The sequence below is a fragment of the Vombatus ursinus genome, unplaced genomic scaffold (genome assembly GCF_900497805.2).
Source record: "Vombatus ursinus unplaced genomic scaffold, bare-nosed wombat genome assembly UNPS02014817.1, whole genome shotgun sequence".
NCBI classification, from domain to species: domain Eukaryota; kingdom Metazoa; phylum Chordata; class Mammalia; order Diprotodontia; family Vombatidae; genus Vombatus; species Vombatus ursinus.
Window position 1 is genome coordinate 9,265,793 of NW_020954595.1, and position 20,894 is coordinate 9,286,686.

The window sequence follows — 20,894 nt, forward strand, 5'->3', positions numbered from 1 at the left end:
ATTATACATTAATCCCCCTTGGACACTCTGGCTCCAGTCAAAGTATCTAACTCCCTGCCCCCCATACACAAGATTCTGCCCCCCTCTTCACAGTCACTCCCAGTCTGTCATGCCCTCCATCCTCCTCATCCCTGTGTCTTTGGAATGGCTGCATCTTTGTTCCTCACTCACAAAGCTCCATCCTCTGCACCGACTGTCCCCAATGCCTGGGACACTTCACTCCTTGCCTTTACCCCTGGCCTTCTCTTCCTTATGCAGGAAGCCTTTCCTGATTCCCCACCCATACCTACACTCCACTAGTGCTCCTCCCAACACCCTTGTGTAGAATGACATTGTATTTCTTTGTATTTAGTCACTTTCCATTCTTACTGTATTTGTCTCCCTCATTGGAATATAACAACAACAGCTAGCATTTATATATCTCCTTACAGATCATAGAGTGCTTTACCAATATCTCATTTGGTCCTCACCACAACCCTGGGAGGCAGGTGCTATGATTACTCCCATTCTACAGAAAAGGACACTAAGGGAGACAGAGGTTAAGTGACTTGCCCAAGGTCACTCACCCAGTAAGCATCTCAGGCTGAATTTGAATTCTAATCTTCCCAACTCTGAATCTGGAACTCCTCCTACCCCACTGCCTAGCTGCTCATCGGCAGAAGGAATCATTTCATTCCTTGTACTTGGATCCCATACATAGTAGATGACTAACAAATACTTGCTAATTGAGTGATTTCCAATCATATTCAGTTCTGGGTACCATATTTTAGGAAGATCATTGATTAAAATGGAAAACATTCAGAAGAGGCTGGCTCTTCATGCCACAAGGATTGGCTGAAGGGTCTGGGGGTGCTGAGCCTGAAGAAAGGAACACTAAAAAGGGGGGAAGAGTGTCTACCTTCCAGTCCCTGAAGGGCTGCCCTGGAAATGAGGGATTATTGTGGTTCTGTTTGGCCCAGGGGGCAGAACCAGGAGCCAGGGGAAGGGGAAGGGGTTGCAAGGGGCAGACTTCCTGTCCTTGATACCAGGGAAAATGTCCTAAGATTGAGAGGAACCCCAAAGCAGAATGTGCCTTCCCTCCATAGGCAATGCTGGCTGACTGACCACATGTGGGGAACACCATGGAGGAAATTCTTGATCAGGCACAGACTGGATTATCCGGTCTCTGAGGTCCCTGCCAAATCCCAGTTCTGCATTCTCTGATCTTTTGTTTACTGTTCACTCGAATTTGAAGGCTTAGGACTTCACGTTACTGACCCAGAGACAAAAATCCTATTTGCGCTCACATGAATAGGTTCAGTGAAAAGACGGTCTCTCCAACAGACTGGTGCCCAGTAAGCTAAGGCAAGCATGAATTTAGGGCAGGCATCGAATCTACTAACAGAACTAATACAACGACCCCCACCCCCAAGCACTTTCTACCCACTCATGAGCACAGAAATCTCCCAGGAAGCCATAAAGGTCTTTCCTTGCTCTATGACAGGCCATCTCTGAGAGATACCACTCAGAAGTCATTTGGCCAATTAAAAAAGCAAACATTTATTAAGCACCTTCTGTGTTTGGTGCAGAAATTCAAAGACTGAAGTGAGATACTCCCTGACACCATGGAGCTTTCATTGGATTTGGGGACAGAACATGTGTCAGTGTGTGTATACATCCAAACATGTATGCATATATACACATTTACATCATATAAAACAATATATACATATACACTATATATGTATTCACATGTGTATGTTCACACATTCACATACTTGTGTATGTTCAAAACATATAAAGAAGATACAAGTATCTCTCCCACCCCACCCTAGTGCTGCCCCCTCCTCCCACAGGAGGCTTGGCTTGTGGTCCCTTGGCTGATTTTAAGGGGAAAATGTTTGAGGTCTCTTTAAATGAAAATAGCTCTTCGGTCTAAAATGAAAGGAAGGTATAGTCCTGCAGAGGCTGGCTCACATGAAAGCAATGGCCTGAAGCTAGTGAAGAAGCCAATGTTCACCTGGTCACAGGCAGAGAGGTAGAAGGGACCTCAGGTTCTATCTAGTTCAATCCCTTGCTTTTACTTTTAGGAAAACTGAAACCCAAATAGGTTATCTGACTCGCCCTAAGTCCTGAAGATCACAAACTGCAGAGAAAATGCTTGAACCCAAAGCCTTGGGCCACAGACTTGGGGACCACATCACTCTGCTTGCCAGAAGTGAAGGAAAGCCTGCCATAACTGAAGGGAAGCCTTACAAAATCATAATAAGACCCAACATAGAAACAGGGACAAAATTGTAGGGAGCTTTGGTATACATTTTGTTTGTTTCATCCTTCCAAAAGTGTTATGAGGTAGGAATGAAAGATGTTATTACCCTCTTTTTATGGAGGAAGAAATTGATCCTCAAGAAGACTCAATGATCACCCAAATTCACATGGCTCATAAAGCTCTCATCTAATAAATAGGAAGATCCGAGCTCAAATCCAGCCTCAGCTGCTTAGGAATTGTGTGACCTTGAGCAAGTCACTTCACCATCTTCTCAGGCTCAGGTTTCTTATCTGTAAAGGGCACATAATGATAGCATCTTTCTCCCAGGGTTACTATGAAGATAAAATGTGACAATATTTTAAGTGTTTTTTAAACCTTCAAGCGCCATCTAAAAGGGAGCTACAATTATTATTAACCATTGCAGTCTAGAATCCAGGTCTCCTGGACTCTAATTGAGCAAGCTATTGACTTCACCTCAGCCCTAGTGTGATACTTCAGAAACAAAAAACAAACCAAAATAACTCCACCTGTGTTAAGGGCAGTGCCACTCATACTTTGGCACCACCTTCACAAGGCGGGATTCTCATAGGGGCCTGCAACATGCTGGGCACTGTGCTAAGTGCTTTACAAATATTATCTCATTTAAAACTCACAACAACTCTGGGAGGTATATCCCCATTTTAGTTGAGGAAACTGAGGCAGAAAGAGGTTAAGTGACTTTCCCAGGGTCATACAGCTAATAAATGTCTTAAAGGGGATTTGAACCTGGGTCTTCCTGACTCCAGTCTCATGATCTATCCACAATACTAATCTCACTCTCCCTATTCTGTCTTCTCTGTTTGGCTTGGGCATCTAAAGAAAGCAGAGGAAGTAAGTGTAGAGAATGAATGACCCTAGAAGGAAACTAGAGGCTTCTATGATGCGAGAAATATCCAGTAGAGTTCTTCTTATAGAACAGGATAAGCAGACTGGGGAAGTGTTTCCTGAACTTGCCCTGTCCATGGCCAGAAGGTAGAGCCAGATGGATGCCAGCCTAGCTTACTGACTAGAAGGAGGAGCTGTGGAAAGTGCCCCCTCCACTAGCTGGACCCAAAGGACCTGGATTCGAATTCCACTCCTGTCTGTCACTCCCTATGTGACCTTGAATGAATTGCTTCACTTCTGAGACTCATTTTTCTCTTTTGTAAAACAAAGAGCTTTAGACTTGGTGTCCCCTGAGGTCCCTTTCAGGATACGGCACCTATGGACAGGGAGTGAGATTGGAAATATGAAGACTTGAGTTCCTATCTTCCCTCTGCCTTGGTGACCTTGGGCAAATCACTTCTCTCTGAGCCTCAGTTTCTTCATCCGTAAGGGAGTTGGACTCAGCTGAATCTCTGGTCTCAGCCACAACTCTCTGATACTCAGATTTCAGGGTGCCCCATCACCCTCATCTCCCTTCTCTCTTGAACCCTTCGCACTTTTGTGTGGAGGCAGCAATGTCTGCTCCCCACCGTGCTGAACTGTCCAATCTCCATGGTGCTGAACTGTCCGTTATTGATACCTCAGAGGAGATGACGTTACCCAAAGCCCCCCAACCTCCACTCCCCCCCAAGCTGGAGCCTCTATTTAACAAACAGGTCTCCTGAACACAAGCTGACAGGCCTCAGGACAGATTTATAAGGCTTGATGCTTATTATTAGCCTGTAATTGTAGTTGTTCTAACACCTAATAAGCCTTGGTCGGAAAAACAAAGGCAGGTTAATTTGTGATTTCCTCTCCTCATTCAGAGGCAAATTAAGTGTCAAGCAGCTAATACAGAACATCTTTCATTTTATGAGGTTTTAATTTAATTCTGCACCCTGGTGTTGATGCCTTAATGCCGGGTGGTTTATCTAAGGAGAGGAGAGATTTATAAGCCCCTTTCCATGGAATCCTTAATGATAGGATATGAAAGCATAATTACAACGGGCCCTGAGTCCTGCTGCCCTCTGCTAATCTGTCAGCATTTCCATCATTCACACAAAAGATGCCTCATTGGGGCTTGGAAGCCAGTTGTTCCAGTCGGCTCCAGGGGAAAAAAAAAGTAGCTGGCACAACATAAGTCGGGACCCACTCCCCCAAACAGCAAAACTGCCCACCATGTGCTCGGACCTGGAAGCCCCACGCTGGAGCTTAAACACCTTCCTGGCCTCAGCTGATGTGGCCCTCACTCTGTGCCAGACTGAGAACAGACTTTTCGAAATAAGGCATCCAAGAATTCCAGGTGTGCAGGCAGCCCGTCTGCTTCACTAGGCATCATTTCCATCACTTATTAAAGAACTAGAGTTTCCAGTCAGGGCCTTGTTGGCTAGAGCCAGGCCCTGGGGATTTTCTGGTGTGAAATCATATCCTTCCATCACCGAAGGCTGTGGGCTGGCAACAGGCATCTCACTCCATGGGTGCCCAAGTAGCCTCCTGAGAGGGAGTATGCAATGATGGAAAGGGCACTGGACTTGGAGTCAAGAAGCCTTGGGTTCAACTACTATCCTTCTACACATTCTCTAGCAGTGTGATCCTGGGCTCCTCACTTAGTGTCTCTGTGCCTCAGTTTCCTCATCTATAAAACAAGGAAGATTGAACTCGATGGCTTCTGAGGTCTCTTATAGATCAAGATTTATGATCCAATGCCTAATCCAGCTCAGGTCAAAATGAAAATGCCTGTGCTGAGGAGGAGACCTTCAGACAAACAAGTCAACACCAGTACTACTGACCCCCTTAATGCTTCTGCTGGATCACCCACATGTGTCTGTATAGTACCACCTCATCCGGTTCTCCCAATAATCAGGTGAACTGGGGAGCAGGGCACACCAAGGTGCCTCAACTGTCAGCTGAGCAAATTCAGGCAGAGGAGTGTAGTGAGTAGTCTAAGGTCTAATGAATAACTGAAAGGATCAGAGCTGGAATCAAAACTCTTATTGTTATTCTGATACTTTTTTTCCCTACCTGAATTTTGAGAGAGAGAGAGAGAGAGAGAGAGAGAGAGAGAGAGAGAGAGAGAGAGAGAGAGAAGAGGAAGGGAGGGGAGAGGAGAGGGAAAAGAAAGAGAGAAGAGAATGGGAGATAAGAGAGAGATGGATTGATGGATGATAAACTGATACATCTGAATATAAATGTAGATACACACACATTGGGAGGGGGCATGTTGAATAGGATAGAAGATGAAATTTGAAATCAGGGAGACCTGGGTGTGAATCCCACCTCTATTCCATTCTAGAGAAGTTACTTCTTTTTTTCACTGAGACTCAGTTTTCTCAACTGTAAAATGAGGGGGTTGGATTTGATGACCTCTCAGGTCCCCATCCACCTTTTCATCTATGATCTGATGAATCAGCTCCCTGGAAACAATTCAGTACCTTACAAAGTGGCTTAGAACCCTCACTATTATCATCATATCAAACTATTATCATCATATCATCATCAATGCAACATCTATCAAATAAGCCCCCTCCTCTCCTCTGACACTGCCACCTCCTGGTACAGACCCTTCTTTTTTTACAGATCATTTCATGCCTGGACCACTGCAATAGCTGCTGTTTGGTTTCCCTTCCTCAGGTCTTCCCATTCCAGTTCATTTTCCATTCAGCCACTAAAGGGATTTTCCTAAAACTGAAATCTGATCATGTCACCCATCCCCTACTCCCCCTCCACTTTCCCCCACCCTCACACTCAATAAACTCCAGTGGCTCCCTATCACCTTCAAGAGTAAATACAAAATACTCTGCTTGACATTCAAAGCCCTTCATAACCTCGCCCCTCCTTCTTTTCCAGTCGTCTTACACCTTACTCTCCACCATGTATTCTTCAATCCAGTGGCACTGGCCTCCTGACTATGCCATGCACAAATACTCCATCGCTCAGATCTGGGCATTTTCTCTGGCTGTCCTCCAAGCCTGGAAAGCTCTCCATCTTTCATTCTGCCTACCGACCTCTCTACTTTCCTTTGAGTTTCAGTAAAAATCCCTTCTTTTACCGGAAGCTTTCCTCAACTCCTCTTAATGCTAGTTCCTACTCTGTGCCAAGTGCTTTGCAGGGACTGGCCACACAAAGGTTGAAATGAAACAATTCCTGCCCTCACAGAGCTCACATTCTATTGTAGAGAGACATGAACCCATATGAGTAGATACAGTTCTCTGAACCCCAACCACACTTCCTGTGTGGCCTGAGAAACACAATGGCAGCAAACTGTGGGAGAAACACCCTCTGGCCATCCTAAAGGCAGCTCCCGGGGTGGGATGGGGGTGAGGGTGGGTATGTACAAACAGCCTCCTTCTAACCCACTGGGGAAGGAGTCCCCTAAACTCGGTTGTAGTAGAACTAACATTAGCATCTCCTTTCAAGGAGGGTACTCAAAACAAGAACGCAAATACGAAGCTGAACTTTTTAATACGAAGCTTAACTTTTTAAACAGTTTATTTTGTCAATGGACATTTTTTAAAACAGTCTTTAAAGACTTTGAAGATACAGGCCAGGCCAACAAATCCTGCCAGCCAGACAAATGCTTAGAGGCTGGAACCCTTGCTTCTACTCAGACAGCCTTTGCTCCAAACATATGTTGATGTAGTTGTCTTGAACACCAACAAAGGCTTATGCTGCACATTGGCAAAGAACAAAAGATTTTTCTCCTCAATTCCTATTGCCTTGAAGTAAATAACAGACTGCCGTGGCCCAATGGGAATTATGAGAGTCTACTCTTTCCACAATCAAGTTTTTAATATTTCAATAAGATCATCAAAAAAAAATCCAAGAGCCCTTCTTCCACCCAACACATCACACGCTCAAAATCTATGTGAAAATATATCCAAGGGCTGATTGAAGCCAGAGCTTCCACAGTCAGCATTGGGCATGTCACTGACTGTGCCCTGCCTAAATCCAGTATTTTGGTCTCTAAGGAAGAGACGCTCCCCGTGTACCAGGAGATACATTCTTGGCTGAGAATAGAATTGTGGTCTCATCCGCACTGTAAAAACTCTGTGGAATGATGGACTAAATGACATGTCATGTTTTGACCTTAATTTGGAATTTCCTTCCCTTTGTATAGAAGACCTCTTTGGAGCTAAATGTATTTTTAGTTTGCTTCCGAACCCTATAAATGCTTCCTCATGTATCAGGGGCCTTCTGGAGGATAAATCACAAATTCCTGGTCCCTCTCTATAAATACCCACTTTTCCTTAATGCTCATGGGAGCTAGCCACACAGATTTATTACCTCCCTCCAGGCAAATTTGCTCTGAAATTACAATCCTGTAATGGGAGATGGCTCCAGAAGGGAAAAAAGGCAGTGGGTAAAATATTATGTGTGTACTTGGGCATGTAGTTAGGATTGTTAATATCAATTAATTCTGTTCACAGAGGAGGACTTGTTTTAAAACAACTTCATTTTTCTTCCGCCCATATGTAATTATGCAGCTGTAACTAATAGTCAGGGAGATGTAATCTACCATCGAAATAACTGGCACAATTCTTCAAAGTATTTTGTGGGCTCCTCTCCTTTTATTGTCTCAAGATGGTGGATGTTTATTAGATATGATTAAATACACAAAGCAAGTCTTTTAGCAAATGAGTGAACCTTCTTTTCTCCTTCCCAATGAGTCCTGCCCCTTCTAGCTCCCTAAGGTTATGACAGCTTTTGGTCAGGATTATCAAAGATATCATTTTATTTTGTCACCCTCCAATTCCTTTATCCTCCCTTAACCCAAGTAAGATAATATTTATTTCCCCTTTTATTCCTCCTTTGCTAATGTATGTTATCACCTCTATTCTTTCCTTTTATCGTTGTGTAAACCACAGGCTCTATCTCATTTACCATTTTGTTTGGGTGACATCCCCATCAATCACACCAGCCTGGTATATGCACAATGGGGAATATGAAAATTTAGCATAAAAATGTGATTACATTGCATAGCAATCCTGAGGAGAGGGCTTGTGTTTGCCCAAGTTTTCACAAAGGAGAATTCCAGACAAAGTCCATATTTTGTCCTGGGCTCTTTTTGCAGGCTGGCTCCTCTTAAAATTTAGTAGAGAGTAGCAGCTTAGGGAATACATGTCGGTGGAATATATAGGTAACACTTGCTGGCTACCTATTATCCCGGTCATTCCAAAGGAGACAGCGGGGCTCTCTGCTCCAGTGACTCCTCTAGCAGATAAACTCACTGCCTTTCAAAAGTAAATCTTTCCCTTCTATTAGTCCTTCTGAGCTTCCAGCATGTTCCGCAGAGAACCAAGAATATGTGTCTTGAGTCATCGGAAGTAGGAAACTCATCTCTTTAGTGTGCAAAGCAGTTACTTACACGTGCAGTGGAGGGATGGGAGACGGGTCATAATGGTAACGTCCCTCGTGATGTCTCGCATCGATCGGGACTGGAGGGTGGAATGCTGGGAAAAGATGAGGAGGGTCTGAAAAAGAAACAAGGTTTTCAAGACTTTAAAAGGATTCAATTTGGCAAACATCCACCCTGACTATCGAACACACACACACACACACACACACACACACACACACACACACACACCCTTTTCCTGCTAAGTCTGTGAAACTTAATTCCACCCAAAATATGAAATTGTTGGGGTTTATGTGATACAATTTTGTCCTCAAACTTTGAAGAAACTCTTTAATGGTAACAGCAAATTTGGAAAATCTTGATGAAAGAATGACTGAGCCACTGTTGTGCTTGGCAAAGAAAGGGAGACAGAATGAAATGAAGAAAAAAAAATCTCCAGGAAAACTGTACAAGAGATCTGTGTCTTCAATACCTCCAAATATAAGGAGACTAAAGAGTCGAATCTGGTCCTCCCACCGAGCCCTTTTCCCGGATCCACCAAGGGGCACTGGTAGGAGTACTGAAAGGAAGGAAAAGGAAGTAGTCACAAATGCAAAAGGAATGAATACAGACCTTTTGATTCATTTATTTGAGAAAAATCAAAAGGTTAACTGAATTTTTATGACCTAATGTCAAACGAGACAAGGAACATGTTCTCATATTTTTCTGTTTAAGAGTCCTTTGATGGATTCGAGATGGTTTCACTAGATCGGATTACAACCGCTTTATACCTGCTCTGGCTTATTCCAGCCTTCCCAGAAAGCCTGGAGAGAAGATCAGTCACCAAGAGGCTTTCCCTGGGTTCTTGTAAAGTTTCATAGACACCAGGACAGCACTCAGGATATATATCATGGTTCATCCATTCTCATGCAGAGACTAGCCCGCCATTGTTTCTGTTCACATGTCCCAGCTATTGCTCTTCTATATACCTATCATCCAATGCCCTCCTCCAAACTTCTTGCTTAAAGTCATTTTAGGAACAACTCTTCAGGAATTTCCTTTGGTTAATGGGCTAAAATAACAAAAAATGATCACCACAATTTGTCTGGGGCCCAAAGCCTTGTGACACAATTCAGTCATCTACATTATTCTCAAACCTTGGTCCCAGATGATTCTGGACATTTCCTCAAATCAAAACCACTCTCTCAATAAAGATGTTTGCCACCACTCTGGCCCTCAGGCAAGAATCCCGGGACCTAAAGGCCATTTCCAAAGAGGAGTCTCTGTCTTCTGAGCTGAAGACTTTCAAGGAAGTTAATACTCATCTGATTAAGCTATAGTTAGGTTTTTAAAAAGACAAACATAATTGATAGTCAGACTTCATGCAGAAATTCAAAGCCAGACAGGTCAACATAATCTTGAGGGAAGGGGGGAGAGGCAGAGAGATATAGTGATAAGAGTATGGGACTTAGAATCAGAAGACATGGGTTCAAATCCAGTTTCTGGATTTAGTAGGATGTGGCAGCTTTCTGGTCATGACTATTCATTACCTATGTGACCTTAGGCAAGTCATTTAATCTCCAGAGGCCTCAGTTTCCTCATTAGTAAAATTAAGGAAGGGGAATCAATGCCGAATGATGTCTCTCCCAGTGCTAGATCCTATGAACTCTCAATCTGGTGCCAGAGAATCCATTTTTCAATCTTGGCTCAGTTACTTACCATCTCTGTGACCTTGGGCAAATGACCTAATTTCTCAGGCTCTCAGTTTCCTCATCTGAAAAATGAGGAGGTTAGAGTAGCTAATCACTAAGAAACCTTCCAAATAGAAATCAATGACCATATGAATCTGGAAAGAAGAGTGAGGAAAACAGTAAGTGCGATGACAAAAAGCTACCTTATGATGAATTCCCTAGCAAACTTCAGGACCCACCACCAATCCCTAGTTTTCACACCTAAAAGGATTTGAGTCACAGCAAGAAGAGTGCTTTGCCTGGCCAGCTGAGTCATTGCTGGGCCTCTTACCTATCCCAGGAGGCATTCAGAGACACCACGGGGAATGATGTACAGAGACAGACCATGGTGCACAAGGGCAGAGGATGGCATCCAAGGCTGCCTTAGCACATTTTCAGGAAAAGTCCACGACCCTGCTGGGATTCTCCCCTATGCAGCCAGTGGGCACTGTGGCCTGAGGAACCACAGCAGAAAGAGGGAGACAGGAAGGGGAGCAAAGCTAAGCTAAGGCACCAGTGATTGGCTCCGATGATGTCTTACTTAAAGGTCGTGCTGGCGGCTAAGGTAATACTGAAAATGCTGGGGTGGGGATGTTTCCAGTCACCTTCAACATTCTGTCCTCTGACAGTGCACAGTCACCTTCTGCTCCTTCTGCCTTACCCATTTGGATTTATGTTTACTATAACATACACCCCTCTTTAAGAAAGAAGTGGTACAGAGCAAAGCAAGATCTAAACTTGGAGTCAGGACCAACTGGCTTCTAATTCTGACTCTTAGATTCATTAGTTAGGAGCTGCTATGGTCTGATCAGCCCTAGTCGGACAACACAGTGATGTCATTTTGGTCCTCTTTGACGACAACAATACGGTATGAGGCAAGTAAGCTATCCTCTCTGACTCTTTAAATTGGACACAGTACTAGCACCTACCACCCAAAGGGATGGTAAGAATCAAGTGAGATGCTGTGTATAAAGGGCTCAAAGGGTCATTGAAACAGTAACCGCTACTGTTGTCATGATAGAATTCAGAAAAAAAGAGCCCTGGGACAAGTCATCAACCTGTCAAGTGCTTTGTGTGTTGAACATTCTGGGGAGATGAAAGGACAGTTTGCACAAACTTATTAGGTCACAAACTCATAGCCAGTTGGCTAACAGAAAGCCTCTTTAGGGAAACCTAAAAGAGCAGACAGGACAGCGGAGGGCAAATAGAAAAGAAAATATTTTTAAATGCCTATATGTACCAAGCACCATGCTAAGGAATGAAAAGTCAGATAGCCCTTCAAGAAGCTCACATTTTAATTGGAGGAGACAAGGTATATGGGAGAGACAGAAGCAGGGCCCATGGCAAGACCCAGATGTCCCTAGAATTCATCAGCAGAGAGGATGGCACTGGGTATGGGTAGCCATATACACCCCACAAGCAGTATCCTGGAAGGACCCAGGGACCACAACAAATGGGAAGGGGGAATCTGGGGAGATCGGAGCAAAAGACAATTTGAGAGGTTTGGGGCAAAATGTCCTGGGCAATCCAGTAGTCTCCAACACTTAGTGCCCAGGGGTAGGAATCTAGGAAGGTGGAGAGTCAGCCTGGGACCACTGGGGAGAGGATTACACGTACTTCTTCCTGTGCTTGCATGAGGTTAATTTCTCCTACCAGGTCACTGTATCTTGAAATATTTTAACCTTATGCTATTTGGAAATTATGAGTATTTAGTATGAAAAATATTTTAAGGTGTTCTTAATAAATTTTTATGAATCAATGTTATTGCCAGGTAGTCACAGGCAACAGTTGAATCAATGCTCCAGCCTTCATAGAATTTATTTGTTGAGTTTCCAAGAATAACTTGCATTTATAGTGCAGGGATTTGTCATCTTTTAGTTTATAAAAGATAGTGAGCTTCTGGAATGTAATTCTAATCATCTGATCATGTCTTTCCATTTTTATAAGTAAAATTTTCTAGCTAAATTTTTGCAGCCTGTAGTGACATTCGGCACAGTTCCTCTCATTTTATTATGTAACTGTCATTGATCAGTATGTCTGGGCTCCTTAAGGATAAGCTTTCTTTAATATTTGGTGGCAACGGCCAAATCCCAAATTCCAAACAGATGACCCTCTACATGTGTGAACAGTTTACATGTCACAGTCATTTCTTGTATTTCTTTGCTGACACATTAATACTTGAGTTTATGAAGATGTTGCAAAGCAAGCCACCTTTTGATTCTACTCTGAGGCCATAACTATGTGTATGACTCCACATGGAGATAAACCACTTTTGTCTACATTAGACAAATGGATGGTGTATACTTTTCAGCACCTACTGTGGTACTATGAAGGAAGGTAAGGTCTCTTTGCTCCAGAATTATTTCTGTATTTTCATCCTGATTAGTGTATTGTTTGAAAGACTCTACCTCTCCTTAGTTTCTTTTTTCATGGGGAAGTGTTGATTTTATGGCTGCCTTGGTGCGATGAACCCAGTTTCATTAACACAGTATGATAGGACTTCGTTTGGACACTTTCTAGACTGTTGTCTATTTTCCTGTGCCAAAAGCATACATTAAGACCGATGCTTAGAAGGTACCAATTGATCTAAATTTGCTTTTTCTGATAAGTTTTGACTTCTGAATACCAGCCAGCCTCAATACACACAATCTCGGCTTGCTCTTCACGAGCCTCATGCTCATTGTCTTGTTTGAAGAAGACCAAGGCATTGGGAGATATCACCTTCATCCACTAATTCAAGTTGACCTCCAGACTCAAACTCAAACATTTCTGTTTCTTTTCTTCCTTTGAGCACAGAAAACCTTTAACTTATTGAATCTAAATAGCATTTTGCTATCACTGGATAAAATCTCCATGAGATGAATTCTAGTCCTTTTCCTTCTGAGATTATTTTCCATCTACTTTCTCTATATCTTATATGAATTTATTTACATGTCATCTCCCCATTAGAATGTACATTCCTTAGGGGCAGGCACTGGGTTTTTTGCCCTTCTTTGCATCCTCACCACTTAGCACTTAGACTGGCATGAAATAAACACTCAATAAATGCATATTGTTAATGAATTTTTCAAAGTTCTATTAACTTATGCCATCCATGCACAAACAATTACTACAAAGTTTTCTTAAGACTCCTTCTTTGTCTTAAAAGCTAGATTCCATTCTATTCAGGGACTAGGAAGAGCCATCACAAGTTTAAGGTGTCTTTTTGGAAAATGCCACTTCCATATCAATTGTCCTTGACCTCATTGCACTGGTAACATATTTTAAACAGAGAATAATTTTCCATGTTAACGTCAGCTTAGACTAGCATCCTCATCATGCTAGGATTTCTCTTATCATTTGCAGCGTATTGATTAAGCCACTAATGCAGAACCCAGTCAAGGCTTTGTGATCATTAATCGAAGTGGTCTAATGTTAACAGCACTTTCAGGTGGCTTAGTTAACAGTCATCAAATAGATAATGAATTGCTTTTACATCTCCTGCAACTTTTTGGCATACTTTTCTCACTTTTCATCCAATACCCTGTTTTCCTATAAGTTTTAGTGGATTTTGAATTGATATAAGCTATCATTGTTTTATATAGATTATAGAAACACATAATTGGTTTCTATTTGGAAGGGGTGGCTTTTCCCTTCATCTTATAGTACTAAACATATGATGTCTTCTGTTAAGAAATATGGGATACAGCATGGACCAAAGAGAAAGCTGGTCAAGTTCATTGAATTTCTGAACCAATATGCTATCTATCACTAGATATAGTTTCCGTGAGATGAAGCCCAGCACCTCCTCCTCTGAGATTATCCTCCACCAAATATATGTATGTATATATATGTATATGTATATGTATGTGTGTATGCGTGTATATTTATATATGCATATATATAGTATGCACCTAATTACACATTATCTGGGTAAATGATTTGACAGAGGCAATATCTCTTATCTAAAGATGGTGCTTTCTAGTTTTGCCAAAGAGTTAGCCTGTATGTATTAGTTAGATATTGACATAATCTTCAGTTTGAAAAAAAAAAAGTCTGAGTGTTTTTTATTTATTTCAAGCACCTTATGAATCAACATGATTTGGAGTACAAAACAATTTCATGAAAGTTTAGGTTGCTCTAAGAGAGTGTTGGCTTCTAGGAATGAAGAGGTGATGAGAAGCCTTAGGCACTCCGCTCTGGTCAGACCGCAGCTGGAATACTGTTTGTGGCTCTGGGCACCAGAGTTTAGGAAGAATATGGATGAATTGGAGAGTGTCCAGAAGAGGCCAGAGAGGTGAAGGGCCATGGCCCTGTTTATCCTGCAGAAGAGAAAGTTCAGCCCTTGTTGGGGAAAAGGGGGTGGAGGCAGGGAGAGAACAGGATACATGTCTTCAAATACTTGAAAGTCTGTCAAGTGGAAGAGAAATGAGATTCACTCTGTTTGGGCAGAGGTAAAGTGGCAAAGAGGCAAATTTAAGCTCCACATAAAAGAAGCGTTCCCTGACCCTCACAAAATGGGTCAGGCTGCCTTGGGAGGTGGGGAGTTTTCCAGCACTGGGGATCTTCATCCAAACATCGGATGATTACTTGTTGGGATGGTGTGGAGGGACCTCTCTTGGTGCTAAGGGTTCTGCCAAATGGCTCCTGACGTCCCTTCTCAGGGTGAAGTATCAACATGTCAACAAAGAAATACAACAAATGACTGTGACATGTAGATTTGTTCACAGACGTACAGGCACATCTGTTTGGGATTTAGGATTTAGCCATTGCCACTAGATCTTACAGAAAGCTTATCCTTAAGGAGCCCAGGTGTATTAAGAGTAAAAAAAGGTGTCACAGTGGATAGAGCACTGGCCTTGGAGTCAGGAGGACCTGAGTTCAAATTCATTCTCAGACCAAACACTTGACACTTAATAGTTGTGTGACCCCGAGCAAGTCACTTAACCCCAATTGCCCCCCCCAAAAAAAGAGTAAAAAAGAAATTCTGGGATTGGTAATATGAGTTGTGTGGTGACTATTCCAGTGTTCAGTCACACAGTTTTCGTATTGCCTCCATCTTGAGTGTCTTCTGATGTCTCATAACTGGGTGATATTATTCTCTCTGGCTTTCTTAATGCTGATACTGCTATGAATTTTGACTACATACTGAAACATCGTCAGGACTTTAAATGAGTGTGTTTTCTACCCGCTTCCCAACAGCACCCTTTCCATGGCCGGAAATGGGGGTCATTATTTTTATACGATCTCTGCAGTTATAATTATGATTGTGTGGGTCATGTCCAAGATGAGCCCCCTAGCTCTGAGGGGTAAGTGCAGGGGGAGTGAGGGAGAAGGAAGGAAGAATAAAAATACCTTCCCTAAGGAAATCTGACTTCCCCTCCTAAACAGAGAAATGATATCACTGACATTTAAGTGCAATTGCCTGCTTTTTTATTTCCCAAAGATTATCCTGACAGCTCTTGAATACACTCTCTCCATGAATGAAATAGGAGACTTTCAAACCCTCATAAGAATGTGAGAGAACAAAGAGGAGGAGGCAGGAAAGGAAGGAACAGGAAAGGTCAGAAGGCTCAAGCATTTGGGAAATTCAATAAGCCCTTCTCATTTTCCGCTGGAAGTTTTAAGAGTTTTCCTCTTTGCATTCTCCTCCCTTTTGATTCACTTTAATACAATCTTTTCTGGACTATTTACCATGATGCAGTATCTGTGAAAATAAGATTTTGGTGACAAGTGGGAAGTCTTATCCATATGGACACATATTCTGGTAGACTACAATGTGGTTGTGTGGGGGCTTTTAATTTCTGAATTATATATTGAAATACGAAGCACCTATAGAATGTTTTCAGTCACACTGGCCTATTTGTTGCTCCCCAAATTCACCATCACATCTCCCACTTCCATGCCTTTGTCCAGAGTGTCTGTGTCTGGAATGCTTTCACTCCTCACTTGCCTCTCTTAGAATTGTTTGCTTCCCTCGAGGCTAAAGTGCCACCTCCTACAGGAAATAAATATTGGCCATGCTTTCTACTTGTTGATTCTTTCTTCCTCTTTAAATTAGCCTGTATGTCTTCTCTATTTAGAGATTGTATCTCACAGTAGAATGTAAGTTCTTTGAGGGCAGGGACCATTTACCTCCTTTTGTAACTGACACTTACCGTGGTGGCGATGCACAGTAGATGCATAATAAATGGTTATTGGAGGCAGCTAGGTGGGCGCAGTGGCTAGAGAGCCAGGCCTATTTGGAGTTCAAGTATGACCTCAGACATTTACTGGCTATGTGACCCTGGGCAAGTCACTTAACCCTGTTTGCCTCAGTTTCCTTATCTGTAAAATGAGCTGGAGAAAGAAATGGCAAACTGCTCCAGGATCTTTGACTGGAAAACCCCAAATGGGGTCATAAAGAGTTGGACACAATTGAAAAAGGCTGAAAAACAACAAATCCTTATTGAATTAATATTCTGGAACTTTGCTTTCCAGAGTAACGGCAGCATAGATCACAATCTTCCATGACTCACAGGTGGGGCATGAAGGTCTGGCTCTCATCTAGTCCCCAAACACTGCACAACAGAAATCTCCAAGGAAACCCTTCCAAAGACAAGGGGCTGTTTTTCATCCATGTCTTTGCATCCCCAACATATTGCACACAGTAAGTGCTTAATACATGCTTCCTGAATTGAATCAAGGACAATGTGCCGGCTTCCCCTGGCTTCTCAGGGCTCTCCTTCATGAGGTTCCTGTGTGGGATCAGCATCACCCTCCGCTCTCTTCCCCCACCTTGGAGGACCCACTGGACTGGGAAAGACCCATGAACCTCACCTCCCGCAGAGCATTGCGCCCTTCCCGACCATCGGTCATCCGTGAGCAGCGTCTCCGGGGAGCCCCATAAGTCACATCCCCGGGCAGGGAGAGCCTCCACGCAGCCGTCTCCTCCAGGCTGACTTTCCCAAAGTCAGGCAGAAAGTGCTGAGGCAGGCTAAAGCCGGGGAGGCGGCGAGCTCCTATTTATCATACGATGTCCTGACTGATGGTTGCACAAACGAGCTGCTAAGTGCTGTGTACTCTACTGTCAGCAAACTAACGGGCCGGGATGGGAGACCGCGAGGAGCACGCACAGAACGAGGGGAGTCAATTTTACTGGGGAATTAAGATTCTCGCGGGCGAGGGGCCGAGGCGCTGCGGGAGCAGCGATGTGGACGTGCCTATGGTTCCGCAGATGATTTATTACCGACTGCGAAGGGCTCTGCCTATCACCTCCCGCACCTCTCACCCAGAGCAGCCTGGGAAGAGCGCTTCGGATTATCTAGACACTCCACGTGCACCAGGCTCAAACAATATGCAACTGGCCTGGTGCTTATTCAAATGGGAACGGCCAGACCATCCACCTGGGCTAGGACCCCATGTCGGCTGGGGGTGGGCCAGAGCCTTACTGGGACCCGAGAACCCTCATGGCCCGGCCATCCCATCCGGGGCCCGGCTAAAGCTAAGAGACCTGAGACTCCGCGACCTTGCATCATCCTCCCAGGAAATCACAGAAGAGCTCTGGGATGGGAGGCCGGCCACCTGCCTCCTGAGGTTTCAGGTGAAGGTTATAAACAGATAAAGAAAGAAGAGAGGCCGGGATTCCTGAGAGAAAGTGCGGCAGAGCCTCTTCCTGGACAAGAGCAGAAGGGCCGAGGCTGTCCCTGGGGGCTCCTCTCTCAGGACTGGCGCCAGAGGAGAGAGTCTGGCCTCGAACCCTCCAACAGGCGGAACTGCCCGAGCACCGAGGTTCTCAGGGCTTCTTTGAAATTGCCGGAGTGACGGCTGCATATACCTTAGAGGCAGTCTTGCAACGTCACTAGAGAGCCAGCCTCAGAGCTAGAGACCCAGGTTCAAGTCGCGCCTCTGATCGACACGCGTGCTGTGTCACTGTGGGCCAGTCGCTCAGGCTCTCTGTGCCCCCAAGTGCCCTGGGATTCTGACTTACAGATGAGCAACAAGGAGCTGGGCAGATCGAGAAAGCACAGGTCTAATCTCCATCCCATCTCTCTGAATGGAGATTTGCATTGTCATTAAAATTAATATTATCCATAAAGCCAACTGGTGTAATGGATAAAGTGCCGAGCCTGGAGTCAGGAAGGTCTGAGTTCAAAAGCTGCCTCACAACATTCACTAGCTGTGTGACCCTGTGCAATTCACTTAATGCCTCTCAGTCTCCGTTTCCTCATCTGTAAAATGGGGATACTAATAGCACCCCCTCCCAACATCATCGTGAGGACCAAATGAGATCATATTTGCAAAGGTCTTTGCAACTCTCACAGTGCTGACTATAAACATTACCCAGAGATGGCGGAGAGCTCAGAAGCCATTGACCCCAATCCCTGGATTTTCACTGGGTTCCAGGAAAGCTAAATGATTACCCAAAGGTCACACAGGTAACAAGCAAGAGAGCTGGGACTTGACCCTGTGTCCTCCAATTCCAGAAGCAATTTTTTTCTTCTTATAATTAAAAAATTTCAATAACCAAAAATCTATTTCTTTCCATCCCTACAACTGGAAAGCAAGGGAGACAGAGACAGACAGAGGCAGAGAAAGAGACAAGAAGGAAGGAAGGAAGGGAGGAAGAAAGGAAGGAAGGAAGGAGAGAGGGAAGGAGGGAAGAAAGGTGGAAAGGGCACCTTAAAATCCAAATCGCAAACCTGGGGAGTGAACAGAGAAGGTGGCCAAGGGGGGGTACATGGCTTCAGATTCCTGCCACGTGAGCAGTCGCGAGAGGACCAGGAGATACTCTGATCCACCTGGAGAAGCCAAGACTGAGAGGGCAAAGGGGAGAGCTGACTCATTCTGATTGGCCCCGAGGCAATCTTGGACAAGGAGCAGGTGATAGCAAGAGGCCAACTGGAGTCTCATTGACATAAGGAAAGCTTTGTAATGTCCATCAATGCTTCTCCAAAGTGGAAGGGGCAGCCTCAGGAGGTTGCAGGTTGTTGGAGGTCTCTAAGCAAAAATTCAATAACCACCTGGCAGGTATATTGGAGGAGGGATTCTTACCTCCCTCAATATGTGGCCACTAACATCCCCTCCAAGTATGAGATTCTGTGAGTTTACCCCACCAGCCTGGAGTCACACAGCTAGTGAGTGTCAGAGATAGAACCTGAATCCAGATCTTTCGAACCCCATGCCCAGTGCCCTATGTACTAGAGTTGTTGTCTCTTGAAAAATCTCCATCAGAGACTTTTGTAGTAAGTGGTGTAGTATAGTGTAGTAAGTAGGGCATTGGACTTGCAGGCAGGAGGACTTGAGTTCAAAATCTTCCTCAATAACATATTAGCTTTGTGTTGTTGGACAAAGTATTTAGCATCTCACAGTGCCCCAGGCAGCTCTCTAAGATCTTCAGTGAAGTTGCTATGCCTTGGAGGAGGAAGCTTCCACACCAGGAGTCTGGTGCCAAAAGAATGCACTTAACATCAGTAACCTTGAATCACAGATTAAGTGAGAGAGCTCATCCCAATTCACCTCAACAAACCACCAACAGAAGGATCACTAACCTGTTGCTAAAACCCAATTCTTTCTTCTTTGGTGACAGTGGGTAAAAGCCTTGGCCTCCCTCATTCCTCTTCTCGTATGTCCATGAACATTCTCCAATGGCCAGAACTTCCACTCTCAGCCATGCACTGGGAACATCCAGAGGGGCTGGTGACCCACAGGCTATTTCCTCGCCTCATTAATTACTTGATTGGCCCAAGAGGCTCCCTTGAGCTTGGCCTCACCCCTGTTGCACCACAGATCATCCTTTTCATAACAGCTGGATCCCTGCAACAGTCCTTAACAAACTTAATTACATGCTCTCCACAAGAAGATGACAAATTGCCCTGCGCCAGGGACCTGACAGAAGGAACCTCTGTCTACAGGAACTCACACATGCCCTGGGTTAGGGAGAAAACAATTGGTCTTCCCATTATCTAGTCTCCTAAGCACATCCCCTGTGGTTGCATATCATGCCCATCTGAACCAGGCTTTGCCCACATCACTCCTGCCCAAATCCCAACCCATCTCCCTCTGGAAAAGCCAGTCCCAAGTGCAGATGCAGCTCCTCCAGAAGGCCTGGGACTCCATTAGCAGATGAATCATCAACATTTGCTGTGTTTCCATTCCTCTGGGTGAGATGACAGAGAAAAAATAAACAGAGGAAAGGCAGCTTTTAGGAGTCCGAAAACAGCAATGCAGAGAATTAGCATCTGTTGCTAGTGAGCTCCATAGCTCTCCTAGGAAAGCCCAGGACAAATCAACGAAGAGGCCTCTGGCTGCATCCAAATATGACAATGCTGATTACTTTGAAAGAGGTTTTATCTATATCATATTAGCCAGGGGAGTGTACTGGGGGAAGGGGAAAATATGAAAATGAAGCTTCACTCCCAGCTTCAAGTACTGTTTCTGGTAGAGGAGATCAAGTCCCAAATCCTTAGTTTGATGACTCCTTCAAAGGCAAAGTAGAGGAGAAAGAAGGTACTCTGCGAAACCTATTGGAGAGGTGAGGAAGCCCGCCAGTGGCCAGGGGGCAATGTGCAGGAACCAAAGTCCAATTGTAAGCGTCAAGAAAGGTCAATGGAAGGTAGATTACACAGAATCTTCACATCTACGGACCTGTAGAAGGAGAGGGGAAGCAAAGAAGGCTTCT

The 20,894-nt window shown here is 44.2% G+C and overlaps 1 protein-coding gene across 3 annotated transcripts in view; it reads right to left on the reverse strand.

The window, feature by feature from the left end:
* GLI3 (GLI family zinc finger 3) overlaps window positions 1-20,894 on the reverse strand; it is a 292,643-nt gene that overhangs the window by 107,501 nt on the left and 164,248 nt on the right. For all 3 annotated transcript variants that reach the window (XM_027835941.1, XM_027835940.1, XM_027835942.1), the window contains one exon: window positions 8,556-8,661. In XM_027835941.1, coding sequence (XP_027691742.1) covers window positions 8,556-8,661 — 106 coding nt within the window. The remainder of the gene's footprint in view (window positions 1-8,555; window positions 8,662-20,894) is intronic.